General features: G+C 42.4%; 1 protein-coding gene across 6 annotated transcripts in view; it reads right to left on the bottom strand.

Annotated features, from left to right (window-relative positions):
• LOC140728603 (solute carrier family 35 member F5-like) overlaps positions 1-19,646 on the bottom strand; it is a 177,998-nt gene that overhangs the window by 57,357 nt on the left and 100,995 nt on the right. For 3 of the 6 annotated variants that reach the window (XM_073047585.1, XM_073047586.1, XM_073047588.1), the window contains one exon: positions 12,266-12,370. The exons of 1 other annotated variant lie outside the window; for it this stretch is intronic. In XM_073047585.1, the coding sequence (XP_072903686.1) occupies positions 12,266-12,370 (105 nt within the window). Of the gene's footprint in view, positions 1-8,342; positions 8,445-12,265; positions 12,371-19,646 lie in introns of those variants that run through there. 2 more of the 6 variants (XM_073047589.1, XM_073047591.1) reach the window with 1 other exon arrangement.

Here is a 19,646-nt window from a genome sequence, read left to right as displayed (position 1 = left end):
AGTATCTTCCCCACCACTGGTGTCAGGCTAACTGATCTATAATTCCGTTTTCTCTCCCATTCAATTCTTAAAAAGTGTGATAACATTAGCTACCCTCCAATCCACATAGAACATTGGAAAATGATTACCAATGCGTCCACGATTTCTAGAGCCACCTCCGTAAGTACCCTGGAATGCAGACCATCAGGCCCTGGGGATTTATCAGCCTTCAGTCCCATCAGTCTACCCAACACTATTTTCTGCCTAATGTGAATTTCCTTCAGTTCCTCTGTTACCCTAGGTCCTCTGTCCACTCTTACATCTGGGAGATTGTTTGTTTCTTCCCTAGTGAAGACAGATCCAATGTACCTGTTCAACTCGTCTGCCATTTCCTTGTTCCCCATAATAAATTCACCCGTTTCTGTCTTCAAGGGCCCAACTTTGGTCTTAACTAATTTTTTCCTCTTCACATACCTAAAGAAACTTTTACTATACTCCTTTATATTCTTGGCTAGCTTACAATAGTACCTCATTTTTTCTCCCCGTATTGCCTTTTTAGTTATCTTCCGTTGCTCTTTAAAAGTTTCCCAATCCTCTGGCTTCCCACTGATCTTTGCTATGTTATACTTCTTCTCTTTTATTTTTATACTGTCCTTGGCTTCCTTTGTTAGCCACGGTCACCCCTTACTCCCCTTAGAATCTTTCTTCCTCTTTGGAATGAACTGATCCTGCACCTTCTGTATTACTCCCAGAAATACCTGCCATTGTTGTTCCACTGTCATCCTTGCGAGGGTATCCTTCCAGTCAACTTTGGCTATCTCCTCCCTCATGGCTCCATAGTCCCCCTTTGTTCAACTGTAATACTGACACTTCCGATTTTCCCTTCTCCCTCTCAAATTGGAGATTAAAACATTATATTATGGTCATTACCTTCTAATGGCTCCTTCACCTCGAGTTCCCTTATCAAATCTGGTTCATTGCACAACACTAAATCCAGAATTGCCTTCTCCCTGGTAGGCTCCAGTACAAGCTGCTCTAAGAATCCATCTCTGAGGCACTCCACAAACTCCCTTTCTTGGGGTCCAGTACAAACCTGATTTTCCTGGTCTACCTGCATGTTGAAATCCCCCATAACCGTAGCATTACCTTTGCGACATGCCAATTTTAACTCTTGATTCAACTTGCACCCTATATCCAGCCTACTGTTTGGGGGCCTGTAGATAACTCCCATTAGGGTCTTTTTGCCCATACAATTTCTTAGTTCTATCCATACTGACTCTACATCTCCTGATTCTACGTCACCCCTCTCAAGGAACTGAATTTCATTCCTCACCAACAGAGCCACCCCACCCCCTCTGCCCACCTGTCTGTCCTTTCGATAGGACGTATACCCTTGAATATTCATTTTCCAGCCCTGGTCTTCTTGCAGCCTTGTCTCTGTTATTCCTACAACATCATACTTGCCAATTTCCAAATGAGCCTCAAGCTCATCTACTTTATCTCTTATACTTTGTGCATTCATATATAATACCTTGAATCCATTACTCCTCTCACCTTTCACATCGGTCCCTATTGCACTTGGCCATACTCTCCGATCCCTTCCTGAGCTTTCTGCCCCATTAGTTCTGTTGTCTTTCTTAACTTTTCTTATTCTCTCTTTCCCTTTAACTCCATCCTTATATTTCCAGTTCGTCTCCTCCCCCTCACTACTTAGTTTAAACACACCCATGTAGGAGTGGCAAACCCGTCTGCCAGAATGCTGGTCCCCCGCCTATTAAGGTGCAACCCGTCTCCTTCGTACAATTCATCCTTACCCCAAAACAGATCCCAGTGGTCTAAGAATCTAAATCCCCACTTCCCGCACCAGCTCCTCAGCCACACATTCAGATCCCCTATCTCCTTGTTCCTGCCCTCACCAGCATGAGGAACTGGAAGCAAACCAGAGATAACCACCCTGGAGGTCATGCTTTTCAGCCTTCTTCCAATTTCTCTGAAGTCACGCTGAAGAATTTCTTTCCTCTTCTTCCCGACGTCATTTGTGCCGACATGAACTACCACTTCTGGCTGTTCACCTTCACCCTTGAGGATGCCCTGCAAGAAACCCATTTCTGTACCTCTCACTATGGAGTCCCCTACTACCACGGCTCTGCCTGATGCCTGTCTTCTCGGCTTTGTTTCAGTGCCAATTTTTGACTCGCAGACCTGTCTGCCTCTCAGACTGGCAGTATCGTCTGTCCCGACAGCTTCCAAGAGGGTGAACCTGTTTTCAAGAGATACATCCCCTGGGGTTTCCTGTACTCCAAGTATCCATCCCTTCCTCATCATCAACCCCCCTTCTCTCTTTTGGTATCTTCAGTGTAACGATCTCCCTATAGGTCCTGTCCAGAAAACTCGTTTTCCCAGATGAACCTGAGGTCATCCAGTTGCTTCTCCAGTGCCCCAACACGGTCCTTTAGGAGCTGAACCTGGGCACACTTTCCACAGTTGTAGCAGCCAGAGGCACCATCAGTGTCCCTGACCTCCCACATCAGGCAAGCATCACACTGAATCAGTTTACCTGTCATCTCTTCACCACCTCTCACCCTCTCCAACTGTAGCATCGTCTCCTCCCTCAGCCTTCTCGCCAAAGGCTCGCACTTTTCTCACAAGGCACTTCCCTCCCCTAAAGCAAACCTTGCTTATATTGGCTGATAAACTGACTAACTTGTTTCACTTGCTTCACCTCTGCCAACCTTGAAGGTACATGGTAAATGGTAGGGTATTGAAGAATGCAGTAGAACAGAGTGATCTAGGAATAATGGTGCATAGTTCCCTGAAGGTGGAATCTCATGTGGATAGGGTGGTGAAGAAAGCTTTTGGTATGCTGGCCTTTATAAATCAGAGCATTGAGTATAGGAGGTGGGATGTGATGTTAAAATTGTACAAGGCATTGGTAAGGCCGAATTTGGAGTATTGTGTACAGTTCTGGTCACTGAATTATAGGAAAGATGTCAAAATAGAGAGTACAGAGGAGATTTACTAGAATGTTACCTGGGTTTCAGCACCTAAGTTACAGGGAAAGATTGAACAAGTTAGGTCTTTATTCTTTGGAGCGTAGAAGGTTGAGGGGGGACTTGATAGAGGTATTTATAATTATGAGGGGGATAGATAGAGTTGACGTGGATAGGCTTTTTTCATTGAGAGTAGGGGAGATTCAAACAAGAGGACATAAGTTGAGACTTAGGGGGCAAAAGTTTAAGGGTAACATGAGGGGGAATTTTTTTACTCAGAGAGTGGTAGCTGTGTGGAATGAGCTTCTAGTAGAAGTGGTAGAGGCAGGTTCGGTATTGTCATTTAAAGCAAAATTGGATAGGTATATGGACAGGAAAGGAATGGAGGGTTATGGGCTGAGTGCGGGTCAGTGGGATTAGGTGAGAGTAAGCCTTCGGCATGGACTAGAAGGGCCGAGATGGCCTGTTTCCGTGCTGTAATTGTTATATGGTTATATGGTATGTGTTGCAGGCTGGTCCCGACCGGTTTTTAAATCAACTGCTCCTGAAAACAACAGAAAAAAGACTCCGCGGGGCTTGGTGCATTAGTAGCGACCAATCAATTTGCGATTCATTAGCAGGAACAAGTAAAATTAAAGCAGAGTGGTCATTGTGTGAGTGGACTAGTGTAGGAGTGGGAATTTGCTTTGGCTCAAGAAGCTTCAGCGAAGAGGCACAGGTCAGTAGCAGGATTTTGTAGTGGTTGAATAAAAAGTCATTAAATTACCATTATTAAATAAGTAGGGATGATGCAGGATCAGGTGATGTGCTGTAGCTACATGATGTGGGAGCTGGTGGACACCATAGTGGTTCCTGGTGACCACATCTGTAGCAAGTGTTGGCTGCTTGAGGAACTCAGGCTCAAAGTTGATGACCTGGAATCTGAGCTTCAAACACTGTGGCACATCAGGGAGGTGGAGAGTTACCTGGATTCTCTGTTTCAGGAGGTAGTCACATCCATTTGATTAGCTGCCTCAAATCGGTCTGTGGTCAGGGACAAGAGGGTGTGACTGCAAGTGAGGTGGGTAGTGGGATCCAAAGACAGTGCTGGAGGCACCTCAGCCCTTGAGTTTGTCCAACAGGTCTGAGATTCTTGTTCCCTGTGTGGATGAGAGTGAGGGCTGTAGGAAGGATGAGCAACCTAACTGTGGCACTGTAGTTCAGGGAGCCATTCCAGAGGGGGGAAAGAAGAGAAATGTAGTGGTAATTCGGCACAGTATAGATAGGGAATAGACAGAGTTCTCTGTCATGTTCCAAAGGCTGTGTTGCCTATCTAGTGTTCAGGTTCCGGACAACATATCTGTCCTGCAGAGGAATTTGCAGTGGGAGGCGCAAGATCCAGTTGTCATGGTGCATGTGGATACCAATAACATGGGTAGAACGAGGAAAGAGGTTCTACTGATGGAATTTGAGCACCTAGGGACTAAATTAAAAAGCAGTACCAAAAAGGTGGTAATGTCTGGATTACTACCCGAGCCACGTGCAATTTGGCATAGGGTCAAGATTAGAGTTAAATGCGTGGCTCAACAACTGGTGTGGGAGAAGTGGGTTTGAATTCATGGGAAACTGGCACCAGTATTGGGGAAAGAGGGAGCTATTCCAATGGGATGGGCTCCATCTGAACCATGATGGGACCTGGATCTGAGGGAATTGCATAACTAGGGCTTTGGATAGGGCATTAATCTAAAGAATAGGAGGGTGAGTTCAACAGATTGGAGAAGTATGGATAAAGTAAAAGAGAGAAGTGTGGATAAAGGTAAATTCAAGCATAGGATAAAAAGAGAAAAGTAAGAGTGGAATGAAGAAAAGTCAAGTGAAAAGTGCCCAATTAGCCTACTAACTGGTACACACAAAGTACACTGCAGATGCTGTGGTCAAATCAACACGTACAAACAGGCTGGATGAACTCAGCAGGAAGGGCAGCATCCGCTGAAATGTCCGAGACCCTTCGTCAGGACCAGTACGTCTTTTGACTGTGGGAGAAAACTGGCGCACCTGGAGAAAAACTCATATATTCACAGAAAGAATGTACAAACACCTTACAGGCAAATGCGGGAACCGAACCCAGGTTGCTGGTTCTGTAAAGTGTTGTGCTAACCACAATACTACCATGCTGCCACATGTGATAAATAAATAAATGAATCTGAATCTGACTGTACCTAGAGACTTGAAACCTGTGGGGATTATAAATAAATGAAGCCAATTTTGCTGCAGCTGCAGCTTTAACACTTCATTGTAGTGAAGAGTGATGAATTTCTACACGGACTATCATTACCTTGTGCAAGCACAAATGAAAAAATTAAATAGACCGAAGAGCTGAACTGTGGCCCAGGGAGTAAAAGCACTAAATTATGTTGAAGTAATTAGTGACTTAAAATAATAATTCAGTAAACAGTACTTCAGTTACTCACCACTGAAACAGTATAGTCAATATTTTAAATACATAATGAAGCTATTAAAATAAATTGATCAGATTGGATCTGAATGTTTTTCAGGAAACACGGTGCAATGCTAGGGCAGGTTAAATCTTCATTCATATACTGACTTGTGATTTGGAATGATAAAAAATATCACAATGCACATTAATTCAATAGTTATTTTAATCCACCTATAGAATTGAATTATTCAAACCATTTTAGTAGACCATAAGATATAGGAGCATAAGTGGCCATTCGACCCATTGAGTCTGCTCCACCATTCAATCATGGGCTGATCCAATTCTTCCAGTCACCCACACCCAATTCTTACAGTCACCCTCACTCCCCTGCCTTTTCCCCATACCCTTTGATGCCCTGGCTAATCAAAAATCTATCTCTGCCTTAAATGCACCCAATGACTTGGCCTCCACAGCCATTCCTGGAAACAAGTTCTACAGATTTACCCCCTCTGACTAAAGTAATTTCTCCGCTCTCAGTTCTAAATGGACATGCTTCAATCCTGAAGTCATGCTTTCGTGTCCTAGAATCCCCTACCATGGGAAATAACTTTGCCATATCTAATCTGTTCAGGCCTTTGAACATTCAGAATGTTTGTTATGAGATCCCCCCCTCATTCTCCTGAACTCCAGGGAATACAGTCCAAGAGCTGCCAGACGTTCCTCATACTGTAACCCTTTCATTCCTAGAATCATTCTTGTGAATATTCTTTGAATCCTCTCCAATGTCAGTATATCCTTTCTAAAATAAGGAGCCCAAAACCGCACACAACACTCCAAGTGTGGTCGCACGAGTGCCTTATTATAAAGCCTCAACATCACATCTCTGCTCTTATATTCTATACCTCTAGAAATGAATGCCAACACTGCATTTGCCTTCTTCACCACCAACTCAACCTGGAGGTTAACCAAGTCCCTTTACATCTCTGCATTTTGAATTCTCTCCCCATCTAAATAATAGTCTGCCCATTTATTTCTTCCACCAAAGTGCATGACCATACACTTTCCAACACTGTATTTTATTTGCCACTTCTTTGCTCATTCCATAAACTATTTAAGTATCTTTGAGAGCTCTCCGTTTCCTCAACACTACCCTCTATTCCATCTATCTTTGTATCATCGGCAAATTTAGCTACAAATCTATTAATCTCATAGTCCAAATCATTGACATATATCGTAAAAAGCAGTGTTTCCAACACCAACTCCTGTAGAATTCTACTGGTAACTGGCAGCCAGTCAGAATAGGATCCCTTTATTCCCACTCTCTGTTTTCTGCCAGTCAGGCAAAGCTCCACCCACGCTAGGAACTCCCCTGTAATTCCATGGGATCTTATCTTGCTAAGCAGCCTCATGTGTGGCACCTTATCAAAGGCCTCCTGAAAATCCAAGTGCACCACATCTGCTGCATCTCCTTTGTCTACCCTGCTTGTAATTTCCTTTTAAAATTGTTGCAGGTTAGTCAGGCAGGATATTCCTTTCAGGAAACCATGCTGGTTTTGGCCTATCTTGTCATGTGCCTCCAGGTATTTCGTAATCTCATCCCTAACAATTGATTCCAACAACTTCCCAACCACTGATGTGAGGGTAACTGGTCTATAGTTTCCTTTCTGCTGCCTCCCACCCTTCTTAAATAGCAGAGTAACATTTGCAATTTTCCAGTCATCCAGTATAATGGCAGAACCTATCAATTCTTGAAAGATCATTGTTAACACGTCTGCAAATTCTCCAACTACTTCCTTCAGAACCTGAGGGTGCATTCCATCAGCTCCAGGAGATTTATCCACCCTCAGACCATTAAGCTTCTTGAACACCTTCTCAGTCATAATTTTCACTGCACATACTTCCCTGAACAGTCTTGAATGCCCAGTATACTGCAGATGTCTTCCACTGTGAAGACTGATTCAAAATATGCATTCAGTTTCTCTGCCATCTTTGCATCTTTCATTACAATATCTCCAGAATCATTTTCTATTGGTCCTATATCTACCCTCAACTTTCTTTTACCCTTTATATACTTAAAAAAGCTTTTATTATCTTCTTTGATATTAGTCACCAGCTTCCTTTCATGATTCATATTTTCCATCCTAATGACCTTCTTAGTTTCCTTCTGCAAGTTTTTAAAAGCTTCCCAATCCTCTATCTTCCCACTAGCTTTGGCTTCCTTGTATGCCCTCTCTTTTGATTTTACTTTGGCTCTAACTTCACTTGTCAGCCACGGTAGTGTTCTTCTTCCATTCAGAAATTTCCTCTTATTTGTAATATATCCGTCTTGCACTTCCCTCATTTTTTGCAGAAACTCCAGCCATTGCTGCTCTGCTATCCTTCCTGCTAGTGTCTCTTTCAAGTCAACCTTGGCCAATTCCCCTCTTAACCAATTGTAATTTTCTTTAAACTGAAACACCGGCACATTGGAATTTGTTTCCCCTTCTCAAATTTCAAAGTGAACTCGATCATATTGTGATCACTGTTCCCTAAGGGTTCCTTATCCTTAAGCTCTCTTATCATCTCCAGCTCATTACACAACACCCAATCCAGCACAGCCGATCCCCTAGTGGGCTCAACAACAAGCTGCTCTGAAAAGCCATCCCTTAGACATTCTACAAATCTCTCTTTTGAGGTCCAGTACTGACCTGGTTTTCCCGATCCACTTTCATATTAAAATCCCAATGATTATCATGGCATTGCCCTTCTGACACACTTTTTCTGTCTCCTGCTGTAATGTGTAATCTACATCCTGGTTGCTGTTTGGATGCCTGTATACAACTGCTATGAGGGTCCTTTTACCCTTGTCATTTCTTAATTCAACCTAGAGACTCTACTGCTTCCGATCCTATATCATCTCTTTCTAATCTAATATTATTTTTTATACACAGGGCCACACCAGCCCCTCTGCCTACTAACCTATCTTTCCAGTACACCGTATATCCTTGGACGTTCAGCTCCCAATGGCAGCCATCCTTTAGCCAAGTTTCAGAGATGGCTACAATGTCACACTTGCCAATCTGTAGTTGAAGTTCAAGATCATCCATTTTATTTCTTATGCTGCATGCATTCAAATAACATTTTCAATCCAGTATTCATTGCTTTCTGTTTTAACTGCATCATGCCCCTATTGCCCTGTAACTCATCCCACTGGCTGTGATTATGCCTCATCACCTGTCTGTCCTTTCTATCATCTCTGTTGTATGCTATCTTTTGATTTATTTCTGTTTTCACTTGAGGACAGTGAGGAAATGGTTGGGGGAGGCTTATGAGGCACTCCAGGGTTGTTTTGAGGTGACAGACTGGCAGGCACTCTGTGAGCCACATGGAGAGGACATTGATGGGCTCACAGAGTGCATCACTGGTTACATCAACTTCTGTGTGGACTGCAATGTTCCGGCAAGAACTGTCCTTTGTTATTCAAATAACAAGCCATGGGTAACAAAGGACATTAAGGCCATCCTGAACACTAAAAAGAGGGCATTTAGAGATGGAAATAGGGAGGAGCTGAGGACAATACAGAGGGACCTGAAAGCCAAGATCAGGGAGGCTAAAGACAGGTATAGGAGGAAGCTTGAGTGGAAACTCCAGCAGAACAACATGAAAGGGGTCTGGAGTGGGATGAGGACCATCACTGGGTTCCGGCAAACCAACGACAGAGGAGCTGAAGGCAGAGTGGACAGGACCAACAAACTTAACCTGTTCTTCAACAGATTTGACACTGTGGCTCCTGCCCATCCCCCACATGATTCATCTGTTGTCGGCCCCCAACCAACACATACTCCACTCTCCCCTCCTACCCCTCCTCACAGCCCTCCACCCTGCTCTCATGACTACACCCCTACCCCACCTGATACCACCGCAGTGGGCTTCACAGCTGAACAGGTGAGAAGACAGCTGAAACGTCTCCACACAAGCAAGGCTGCAGGCCCAGATGGTGTCAGCCCCAGGGTGCTCAAAGCCTGTGCCCCTCAGCTATGTGGAGTACTTCACCATGTCTTCAACCTGAGCCTGAGTCTCCAGAGGGTTCCTGTGCTGTGGAAGACGTCCTGCCTCGTCCCTGTATCGAAGACGCCGTGCCCCAGTGGCTCCAATGACTACAGACCGGTGGCATTGACCTCCCACATCATGAAGACCTGGAGAGACTTGTTCTGGAGTAGCTCCAGCCTATGGTTAGGCCACACTTAGACCCCCTCCAGTTCGACTACCAGCCCCGACTAGGAGTTGGATGCCATCGTCTACCTGCTGAACCATGTCTACGCCCACCTGGACAAGCCAGCGAGCACTGTGAGGATCATGCTTTTTTGACTTCTCCAGTGAGTTCAACACCATCTGCCCTGCTCTGCTGGGTGAGAAGCTGACAGTGATGCAGGTGGATGCTTCCCTGGTGTCATGGATTATTGATTACCTGACTGGCAGACCACAGTACGTGCGCTTGCAACACTGTGTGTCAGACAGAGTGGTCAGCAGCACTGGGGCTCCACAGGGGACTGTCCTGTCTCCCTTTCTCTTCACCATCTACAACTCGGACTTCAACTACTGCACAGAGTCTTGCCATCTTCAGAAGTTTTCTGATGACTCTGCCATAGTTGGATGCATCAACAAGGGAGATGAGGCTGAGTACAGGGCTATGGTGGGAAACTTTGTCACATGGTGCGAGCAGAATCATCTGCAGCTTAATGTAAAAAAGACTAAGGAGCTGGTGGTGGACCTGAGGAGGGCTAAGGCACCGGTGACCCCTGTTTCCATCCAAAGGGTCAGTGTGGACATGGTGGAGGATTACAAGTACCTGGGGATACGAATTGACAATAAACTGGACTGGTCAAAGAACATGGAGGCTGTCTACAAGAAGGGTCAGAGCTGTCTCTATTTCCTAAGGAGAATGAGGTCCTTTAATATCTGCCGGACGATGCTGAGGATGTTCTACAAGTCTGTGGTGGCCAGTGCTATCATGTTTGCTGTTGTGTGCTGGGGCAGCAGGCTGAGGGTAGCAGACACCAACAGAATCAACAAACTTATTCGTAAGGCCAGTGCTGTTGTGGGGGTGGAACTGGACTCTCTGACGGTGGTGTCTGAAAAGAGGATGCTGTCCAAGTTGCATGCCATCTTGGACAATGTCTCCCATCCACTCCATAATGTACTGGTTAGGCACAGGAGTACATTCAGTCAGAGACTCTTTCCACCGAGATGCAATACTGAGTGTCATAGGAAGTCATTCCTGCCTGTGGCCATCAAACTTTACAACTCCTCCCTTGGAGTGTCAGACACTCTGAGCCAATAGACTGGTCCTAGAATTATTTCCACTTGGCATAATTTACTTATTATCATTTAATTATTTTTGGTTTTATTTTGCTATATTTCTACTGTGTTATTGGTTGGTGCAACTGTAACAAAATCCAATTTCCCTTGGGATCAATAAAGTATGTCTGTCTGTCTGTCAGTCCAGTTCCCATCCCCCTGCCAAATTAGTTTAAACCCTCCCGAACAGCTCTATTAAACCTGTCTGTTAGAATATTGGACCCCTTTGGGTTCAGGTGTAACCTGTCCATTTTGTACTGGTTGTAACCACTCCCCACCCCCCCCCCCCAGAAGAGGCCACAATGACCCAGGACCCCGAAGCCCTGCCCCCTACACTGGTCTCTCATTAACATGCCTGATCATGCTATTCTTCCACTTGTCAGGACATAGCACAGGGCAGCAATCTTGAGATTACTACCCTGGAGGTCCTGCTTTTCAGCTTCCTACCCAACTCCCTGCATTCTCTCTTCAGGACCTCCTCCCTTTTTCAACGTGTACCAAGACTTCTGGCTGTTCATCCTCTCCCTTCAAAATACTCTGTACATTATAAGTTTTAGGTTTATTAAATTTGCCATTAGAAAACCCAATTCAAATGGATAAACACAAATTGTACTAACCAGCAATAAACTAAATCAATTTAGGTGTTACGAATGTGCCACAACTCTGAGGGGCCGAAGGGTACAAAGTAGCCCCCTCCTTCTTGAGAATCGCAAGATCGCTATTAATTCGGGTCTGGGACCCAGGAAATGAGAGAGAGACGTCCAGAATACACAGGTTTTGGAATGTGTCCTGAACTCAGCAAGACAAAGTCACGGATAACGGCCATTGTCTCTTGGAGACGGAATTGTGTATTGTGTACTGTACTATTCATTGAAGCCCCTCAGGGGATGACCAGAGTGGGCTGGTTGAGGGATTGCATCATCCCAACCTGATTGACATCTGAGACCCCGTGAGTAAGGATAAAAGAGGGTCTGGGGAACAACCCCTTTAGACGCACCAGGAGAAACGCTACAAACCCCGTTTCAGCGTTTAATAGCGACAGCCAGTGGAGGGCTCGCGTGCATCCTTTTCCCTTGCCTGGGAATTGGCGGGCTTGCCACGGAAGAACGGCTTTAGCTAAAGGAGAGGCCACAAGTGACCGGCCACACCAACGGAACTCTCGAAGGATCGAAATCATAAAAGGAAAAGCCAGCAAGTTTCTAAAAATCTCTCTCTTGACTGCAGCCTGCATAAACTGAGTGACTTTTATATTTCCATCGGACAATACATTATCCCCTAGACAACGATAGAGCTATTTCTTATTGATTATTATTATACCCGCACTTTTAGATTTAGTATTGACGACGTATATTATCTGTATGTTTGCACTGATAGTATTTTTACCAATAAATACTGTTAAAAATAGTACCATCAGACTTCAACGGACCTCTCTATCTTTGCTGGTAAGTGACCCAGTTACGGGGTTCGTAACATAGGAAACAACTATAGTTGATTTTATTATTTAAGAGAATTATACAGTAAGCTGTTTGACTGTCAACCTTACCAAAAAACATTGGAATGTCGAGTTTGTCTTCTCGATCAACTTTTCTTTTAATCATGACAATATAAACGGCATATAGCACTGCTCCTGTTAATGACCACAATGAACCTGCAATAAAATAAGATGTAAATATTATAGAGAATAACAGACAGAATTTGGATTTTAAACAGAAACTCTTCATTCTAGGCATGTTTACTCTGTACATAATTTTGTTTGGTATTCTCATGCCAGAGACCACTTTCCTACCAACTCTTAGTGTGATAATATATTCCTATCCTCTAACTTTTTTTCTGGCCAATTGAATTTTAGATCATTGTTGACACTGAGGGCTTGTGATAACTGACAATCTGGATCGGTCAGAATTGAGGATGGATTAGGTGCAGTGGGGTTGGCGGGACTGAAATTCAGGTTTTAAGATTAGTTTGAAGGGGGTTGGTGATAATAAAGATTCTTCACGTTTTATTTTTAAATCATCCTTCACTCATTTCTCAAACTCCCCAAACTTCAAACCCACTACTAGCACGGGAATCCTCAATATCACACACCATTTGTTTAGAGCAGTGCTTCGCAACCTGGGGTTCACAAACCCCTTGTTCAATGGTATTGGTCCATGGCATGGAGAAGGTTGGGAACCCTGGTTTAGAGTCTTTACTTTTCAATGGGAAATATCGTTGTTGAGAATTTCATCTTCTACCTGCCTTCATACTCTTGCAGTTGCCTTTATTTCCAATTAAAACATGAGTTTCATTTTTTCTTTTATACTTTTGTATCCAATTTAAAAATGTTATTAAAATCACTCTTGCCCTGAGGAAAACTTACCATAAAATTACTAATTAATCCTACCTCACTGTACATAACCAAATCTAATACAGCTTGTTCCAGGTTTACTATTTTGACATATTCTGAATATGCTCCATGAACTCGTGCTCAAGGCTGGTTTAATCAATTTAATTGATAAAAAGCATAAAATTAAGTTAAAAGATTGAAGTCCCTTTTGTGCAAGCTCCCATTATTTCTTCATTTGTACTCTGTCCTATAGTGTAGCTGTTGACAGGATATCGATTGACACTCTTGTGTTCTTTTTCTTTGCTGTTTTCATCTCCACCCAATCTGATTCTCACTATTGATCTTCTGAGGAAATATGATTTCTCACTTCTGTACTAATCTCACTCACCATTAACATCCTTTTTCCTTCAGGTTATTCCTCAAAAATAGCCTAGAATATTCAGTCACATTTCAAATACCCTCTTTAACAGCAATCAGATCACCCCCATTTATTTCTACATTTTCTTAAATATGAATCTTAAGTACAAATACTTACTGAACTTTAAGTGACATATGCAAACCACAAGCATATGAAACCAAGCAATATTATTCTTTAAGTAAGTCAGCACAGCTACTATATATCCAATTGAATGGCTGTTTTTGCCCTGCATTAACAGTTTGTTAATACTGTAAAGCTGGAAATGTTGAGGAATCACTACGTAGGTTTGGATTCAGCTAACAGTAGCCTACATGAAGACATAAACAACATCCATCTTTGGGCTGAGAAAAATATTTGGTCAAATTTCTGGCTTGAGTTGGGTAAAGAACACCCTGCTTTACTGGGAGGTCCATCTGCTTCTCTGCTCCTTCAATAGATTATGAATGCCAAGTACCACACTATCAAAATGACTGGGTCACCACTGACTAAGATCTAGCATCAACTGCCTTATCAAAAAGATGGCAGAGGCAAGGGGCTCTGTGACAAATAATTCATAGTCAACTCCTAAGTCTTTATTCTTAAGTCAAGTTCTAGTCAGGTTAATGAAGCACTCACAATGTGCCTGGATCCAACCATGCTCAATAAGCTAGGCAAATGCACGTCATCCCTCCGGTAAACACTGCTTCCTCCAGAATCTATAATGTTTCTACCATTACTAGTACACCGCATGGAATCTTGAATACAATGCTGCATAAACATTCTGTTAATGTTTGCCAAGTCCTATCATTTCTACTTCCGAAAAGGAGAGAGCAGCGCAACTATTACCACAGAGATTCCCTATAAGCCAAACTAGATCTTGAATGGGTAAACATTAATTATCTTACTGAGTTAATATCTGGAAGCCTCCAATAAAAACTGTTCCATCAGCACATGATGTACATCAGCTGAAAGAGAAATTCTTCACCTCTGTCAAAGCAGATAGGAAACAGTAGAAATGAATACTGCCTTGTATTTTGAGAATAAGTTTTTTGTTTAATAAAAACTGAATTCTGTAAGTGAATAATGCATCATTTTATGTGGGACTATTACTCAATATCTAAGTGCTATGCATCAGAGGTTCAAGAATAATTTATATTTATACAGCACCCTTAGGGAGCAAAACTGTCGCAAGCTATTTCACAGGAGCAATATTGAACAAAAATTTCCAACTGTGGATGCCAGGAAAGTTGGCCAAAAGCATCAGAGCAGCAAGTTTTATTAAGAGTCTAAAAGGGGCTTAACAAAGAAGTTTAGACTGGTATTAGAAAACAAGTCAGAATCAGGCCTATTATAACTGATTTAAATGATGTAAAATTTGTTCTCTTTGGCAGCAGTGCAGTGAAAAGACAAGTTTTAAAATGCTTAAAAATGATATAAGACCATAACAATAGAAGTAGGCCATTCAGCCCATTGAGTCTGCTCCACTGATTGGCTGATCCAATTCTTCCAGTCATCCCCACTCCCATCTTCTCCCCATACCCTTTGATGCACTGGCTAATCAAGAACCTATCTATCTCTGTCTTAAATGCACACAATGACTTGGCCTCCACAGCTGCTCGTTGCAACAAATTCCACAGACTTGCCACCCTCTGACTAAAGTAATTTCTCCGCATCTCTGTTCTATGTGGACATCCTTCAATCGTGAAGTCGCGCCCTCTTGTCCTGGACTCCCCTACCATGGGAAATAACTTTGCCATATCTAATCTGTTCAGGCCTTTTAACATTCAGTATGTTTCTATGAGATCCCCACTCATTCTCCTGAACTCCAGGGAATACAACCCAAGAGCTGCCAGACGTTTCTCATACGGTAACCCTTTCATTCCTGGAATCATTCTTGTGACTCTTCTCTGAACTCTCTCCAATGTCAGTATATCCTTTCTAAAATAAGGAGCCCAAAGCTGCACACTATACTTCAAGTGTGGTCTCACGAGCACCTTATAGAGCCTCGACATCACATCCCTGCTCTTATGTTCTATACCTCTTGAAATGAATGCCAACATTGCATTTACCTTCTTCACCAACAACTCAACCTGTAGGTTAACCTTTAGGGTATCCTGCACAAGGACGCCCATGTCCCTTTGTGTCTCTGCATTTTGAATTCTCTCCCTATCTAGATAATAGTCTGCCCATTTATTTCTTCCACCAAAGTGCATGACCATACACTTTCAAACATTGTATTTCTTTTGCCATTTCTTTGCCTATTCCCCCAAACTATCTAAGTCTCTCTGCAGGCTCTCTGTTTCCACAACACTGCCCGCTCTTCCACCTAGCTTTGTATCATCGGCAAATTTAGCCACAAAACCATTAATCCTATAGTCCAAATCATTGACATACCTCATAAAAAGCACCATGTTCCTAAACCAGGAGCCAATACAAGTCAGCTAGTATGAAACTTGGTATGAGACAGCACATAGATATTAGAGGTTTGATTAACATCAAGCTTATGGAGAGCAGAGAGAGGGCAGTGGCCAGAAATATTTAGAATAGGGGCTCCCAACCTCTTTTTATGCCATGGACCCATACCATTAAACAAGGGGTCTGTGGACCCCAGGTTGGGAACCCCTGGTTTAGAATAGTCAAGTTTATAAGTAAAAAGCATAAATGACAATGTCAGCAGCAGCTGAGTCTAAGCAGGGAAGAATCAGACAACGCTTCGAAAGGGGAAATAGGCAGATATAGCAAAGGCTGACTTAAGTGCTCACCTGAGGTGAAATATCTTAAAAAGATGGCAAACTTCAGATGTTTGCAAGAATCAGAAGGTTGCATAGGAGCAGAATTATTGTCTGGGGAGTAGAGGTGATAGGTGATGGAAAAAATAGCATTAGCCTTCCTTGTACAAGTTGGAAGAAACTTCTATGTACTTGTTACCAATTGTCAGTCAAGTGTAACATTTTAGGCACAGTGACATATTCAAAATAGGGAAGTGGTAAGGTGGAGAAAGGTGTCATTACACCATGTGAAAAAGCATGTTGTTACTGAGTGATAAAATTCATTGAAAGTGGTGTCACAGATCGATAGGGTTGTAAAGGATGCTTCTGGCACATTGGCCTTCTTAAATCCAAGTATTGAGTAGTTTTGTTGAAGTTGTAGTATTGTGTGCAGTTTTGGCCACCTAGCTACAGTAAAGATGTAAATAAGGTTGAAAGAGTGCAGGGAAAATTTATAAAGATTTTATAAAGGGTCTGGAAGGCCTAAGTTATAAGGAAAGATTGAATAGGTTAGGACTTGATTCCTTAGAATGTAGAAAATTGAGAAGAGATTTGATATACAAAATTATGAGGGGTATAGATAGGGTGAAAGCAAGCAGGATTTTTCCACTGAGATTACAACTAGAGTTCAAGGGTTTATAGACAATAGACAGTAGGTGCAGGAATAGGCCATTTGGCCCTTCTAGCCAGCACCGCCATTCACTGTGATCATGGCTGATCATACACAATCAGTATCCCGTTTCTGCACTCTCCCCATATCCCTTGACCCCGCTAATCTATAAGAGCTCTATCTAACTCTCTCTCGAATGCATCCAGAGACTTGGCCTCTACTGCCTTCTGGGGCAGAGCATTCCACATATCCACCACTCTCTGGGTGAAAAACGTTTTTCCACATCTCTGTTCTAAATGGCCTACCCCTTATTCTTAAACTGTGGCCTCTAGTTCTGGACTCACCCATCAGTGGGAACGTGCTTCCTGCCTCCAGTGTGTCCAATCTCTTAATAATCTTATATGTTTCAATCAGATCCCCTCTCATCCTTCTAAATTCCAGTATATACAAGCCCAGTCGCTCCAATCTTTCAACATATGACAGTCCCGCCATTCCGGGAATTAACCTTGTGAACCTATGTTGCACTCCCTCAATAGCAAGAATGTCCTTCCTCAAATTTGGAGACCAAAACTGCACACAATACTCCAGGTGGGGTCTCAACAGGGCCCTGTACAACTGCAGGACTTCTTTACTCCTATACTCAATTCCTCTTGTTATAAAAGCCAGCATGCCATTAGCTTTCTTCACTGCCTGCTGTACCTGCATGCTTGCTTTCATTGACTGATGTACTAGAACACCTAGATCTCGTTGTACTTCCCCTTTTCCTAACTTGACTCCATTTAGATATTAATCTGCTTTCCTGTTCTTGCCACCAAAGTGGATAGCCTCACATTTATCCACATTAAACTGCATCTGCCATACATTTGCCCACTCACCCAACCTGTCCAAGTCACCCTGCATTCTCATAACATCTTCCTGACATTTCACACTGCCACCCAGCTTTGTGTCATCAGCAAATTTGCTAATGTTACTTTTAATCCCTTCATCTAAATCATTAATGTATATTGTAAACAGCTGCGGTCCCAGCACCGAACCTTGCGGTACCCCACTGGTCACAGCCTGCCATTCCGAAAGGGACCCGTTAATCGCTACTCTGTTTCCTGTCAGCCAGCCAATTTTCAATCCATGACAGTACTCTGCCCCCAATACCATGTGCCCTAATTTTGCCCACTAATTTCCTATGTGGGACTTTATCAAAAGCTTTCTGGAAGTCCAGGTACACTACATCCACTGGCTCTCCCTTGTCCATTTTCATAGTTACATCCTCAAAAAACTCCAGAAGATTAGTCAAGCATGATTTTCCCTTCATAAATCCATGCTGACTCGGACTGATCCTTCTACTGCTATCCAAATGTGTCATAATTTTAGGCTGAAAGGTGAAAAGTTTAAGGAGAACATCAGGGGAAACATCTTCATTCAGAGGGTTGTGAGAGTGTGGAATGAGTTGCCAACACAGGTGGTGTATGCGAGTTTGATTTCAACGTTTAAGAGAAGTTTGGATAGGTACGTGGATGGTAAGGACATGGAAGGCTACAGTCCTGGTGCAGGCCGAAGGGAGTAGGCAGTTTAAACGGTTTCAGCACAGACTAGGTGGCCCAGAGGCCTGTTTCTGTGCTGTACTTTTCTGTGACTGACTCTAAATGTGTGCAGCAGTGTGGTGGCAATGCACAAGAATAAATCCTAGATGGGGGACCAGCAGCAATGGTTCTGGAGACTAAAACTATAGATGAGAACCGTTAACTGACAAATTATCATTAGACATGCCCAAGGTTAGGTTGTAAAATCTTTTTTAGAACTTTGTACCAAACCTGAAATGAAACTACTTAACCTTAGAAATGACAAACCATTAAGTGTTCTGACTTAAACAAATGTTAAATTACATTTATGGGTAGATGTGTAATTTTACAAATTGACACAAGAGATATTGTAAATTGAACAAATTCTATTATAGATATACAGTACAATTTAATTTTACATTGAAGACTATATTGTTACAGCTAATAAGCAAACTAAACATGCACAATCTAAAACATCAAGGTTGAAAGAACTAACAAATAAAAATTGTCTATGCATAGCAGTTTCTATTTTCCATTATTTAAAACAAACAGTATACTAGCTTTTTCAACTGTAGAATCATAATTCATTAATACCATAATCCAAAGACAGACAGAGCCCTTCGATTGAACAGTATGTAGTGTTTGTGATTAAGCAGTCTATAAAAGATCTAGAAAAGATGGTTAGAAAGTACAGTAAGAGAGCAAAGTTAAAGATTTAAAAATCTCATTATCCTTGTATCTGACAGGACTTTTGTCATTTTAATGACCGAATGTGTTTCAGATTTTGCGTATTTTTAGACAAAAATTCTGCCAGCTCCTCTGACGATACCTTCAGCAAACGTACTTTTCCGAGAAAAGAAACAGATGGATAAATCTGGTCATTTCTAGAGTCATAGAGTTTTACTGCAGGAAAATAGGCCGTTTGGCACAACTTGACTATACACACCCAATATTTATAATTGACTTCAGAGCTGTACAATTCTATTTTCATACCGGGTAACTTGTTTATAACTTATTTCCTTGTACATGTTTTTATTCTTAATGACTCATTGTGCCAATCCACCATTCCATCTGCCTTCTTCTTCAGATAATTAAAATTTTTTTAAAAAAAAATCTTAATTATCAGTGGAAGGAAGATTAGTAGCAGGACAATTAGTAACAAACAACTGACTCTTCTAAATTATGTATAATAGTTTTGATGAAATAGTAATAAAATATAGCAGGTAAATAATATTCATTATTTGAACAGCATTTCTACACAATAGCC

This window comes from Hemitrygon akajei, chromosome 5 (genome assembly GCF_048418815.1).
Source record: "Hemitrygon akajei chromosome 5, sHemAka1.3, whole genome shotgun sequence".
Taxonomy (NCBI): domain Eukaryota; kingdom Metazoa; phylum Chordata; class Chondrichthyes; order Myliobatiformes; family Dasyatidae; genus Hemitrygon; species Hemitrygon akajei.
The sequence above is the reverse complement of the archived record's forward strand: the minus strand, read 5'-3'. Positions and strand labels throughout refer to the sequence as shown.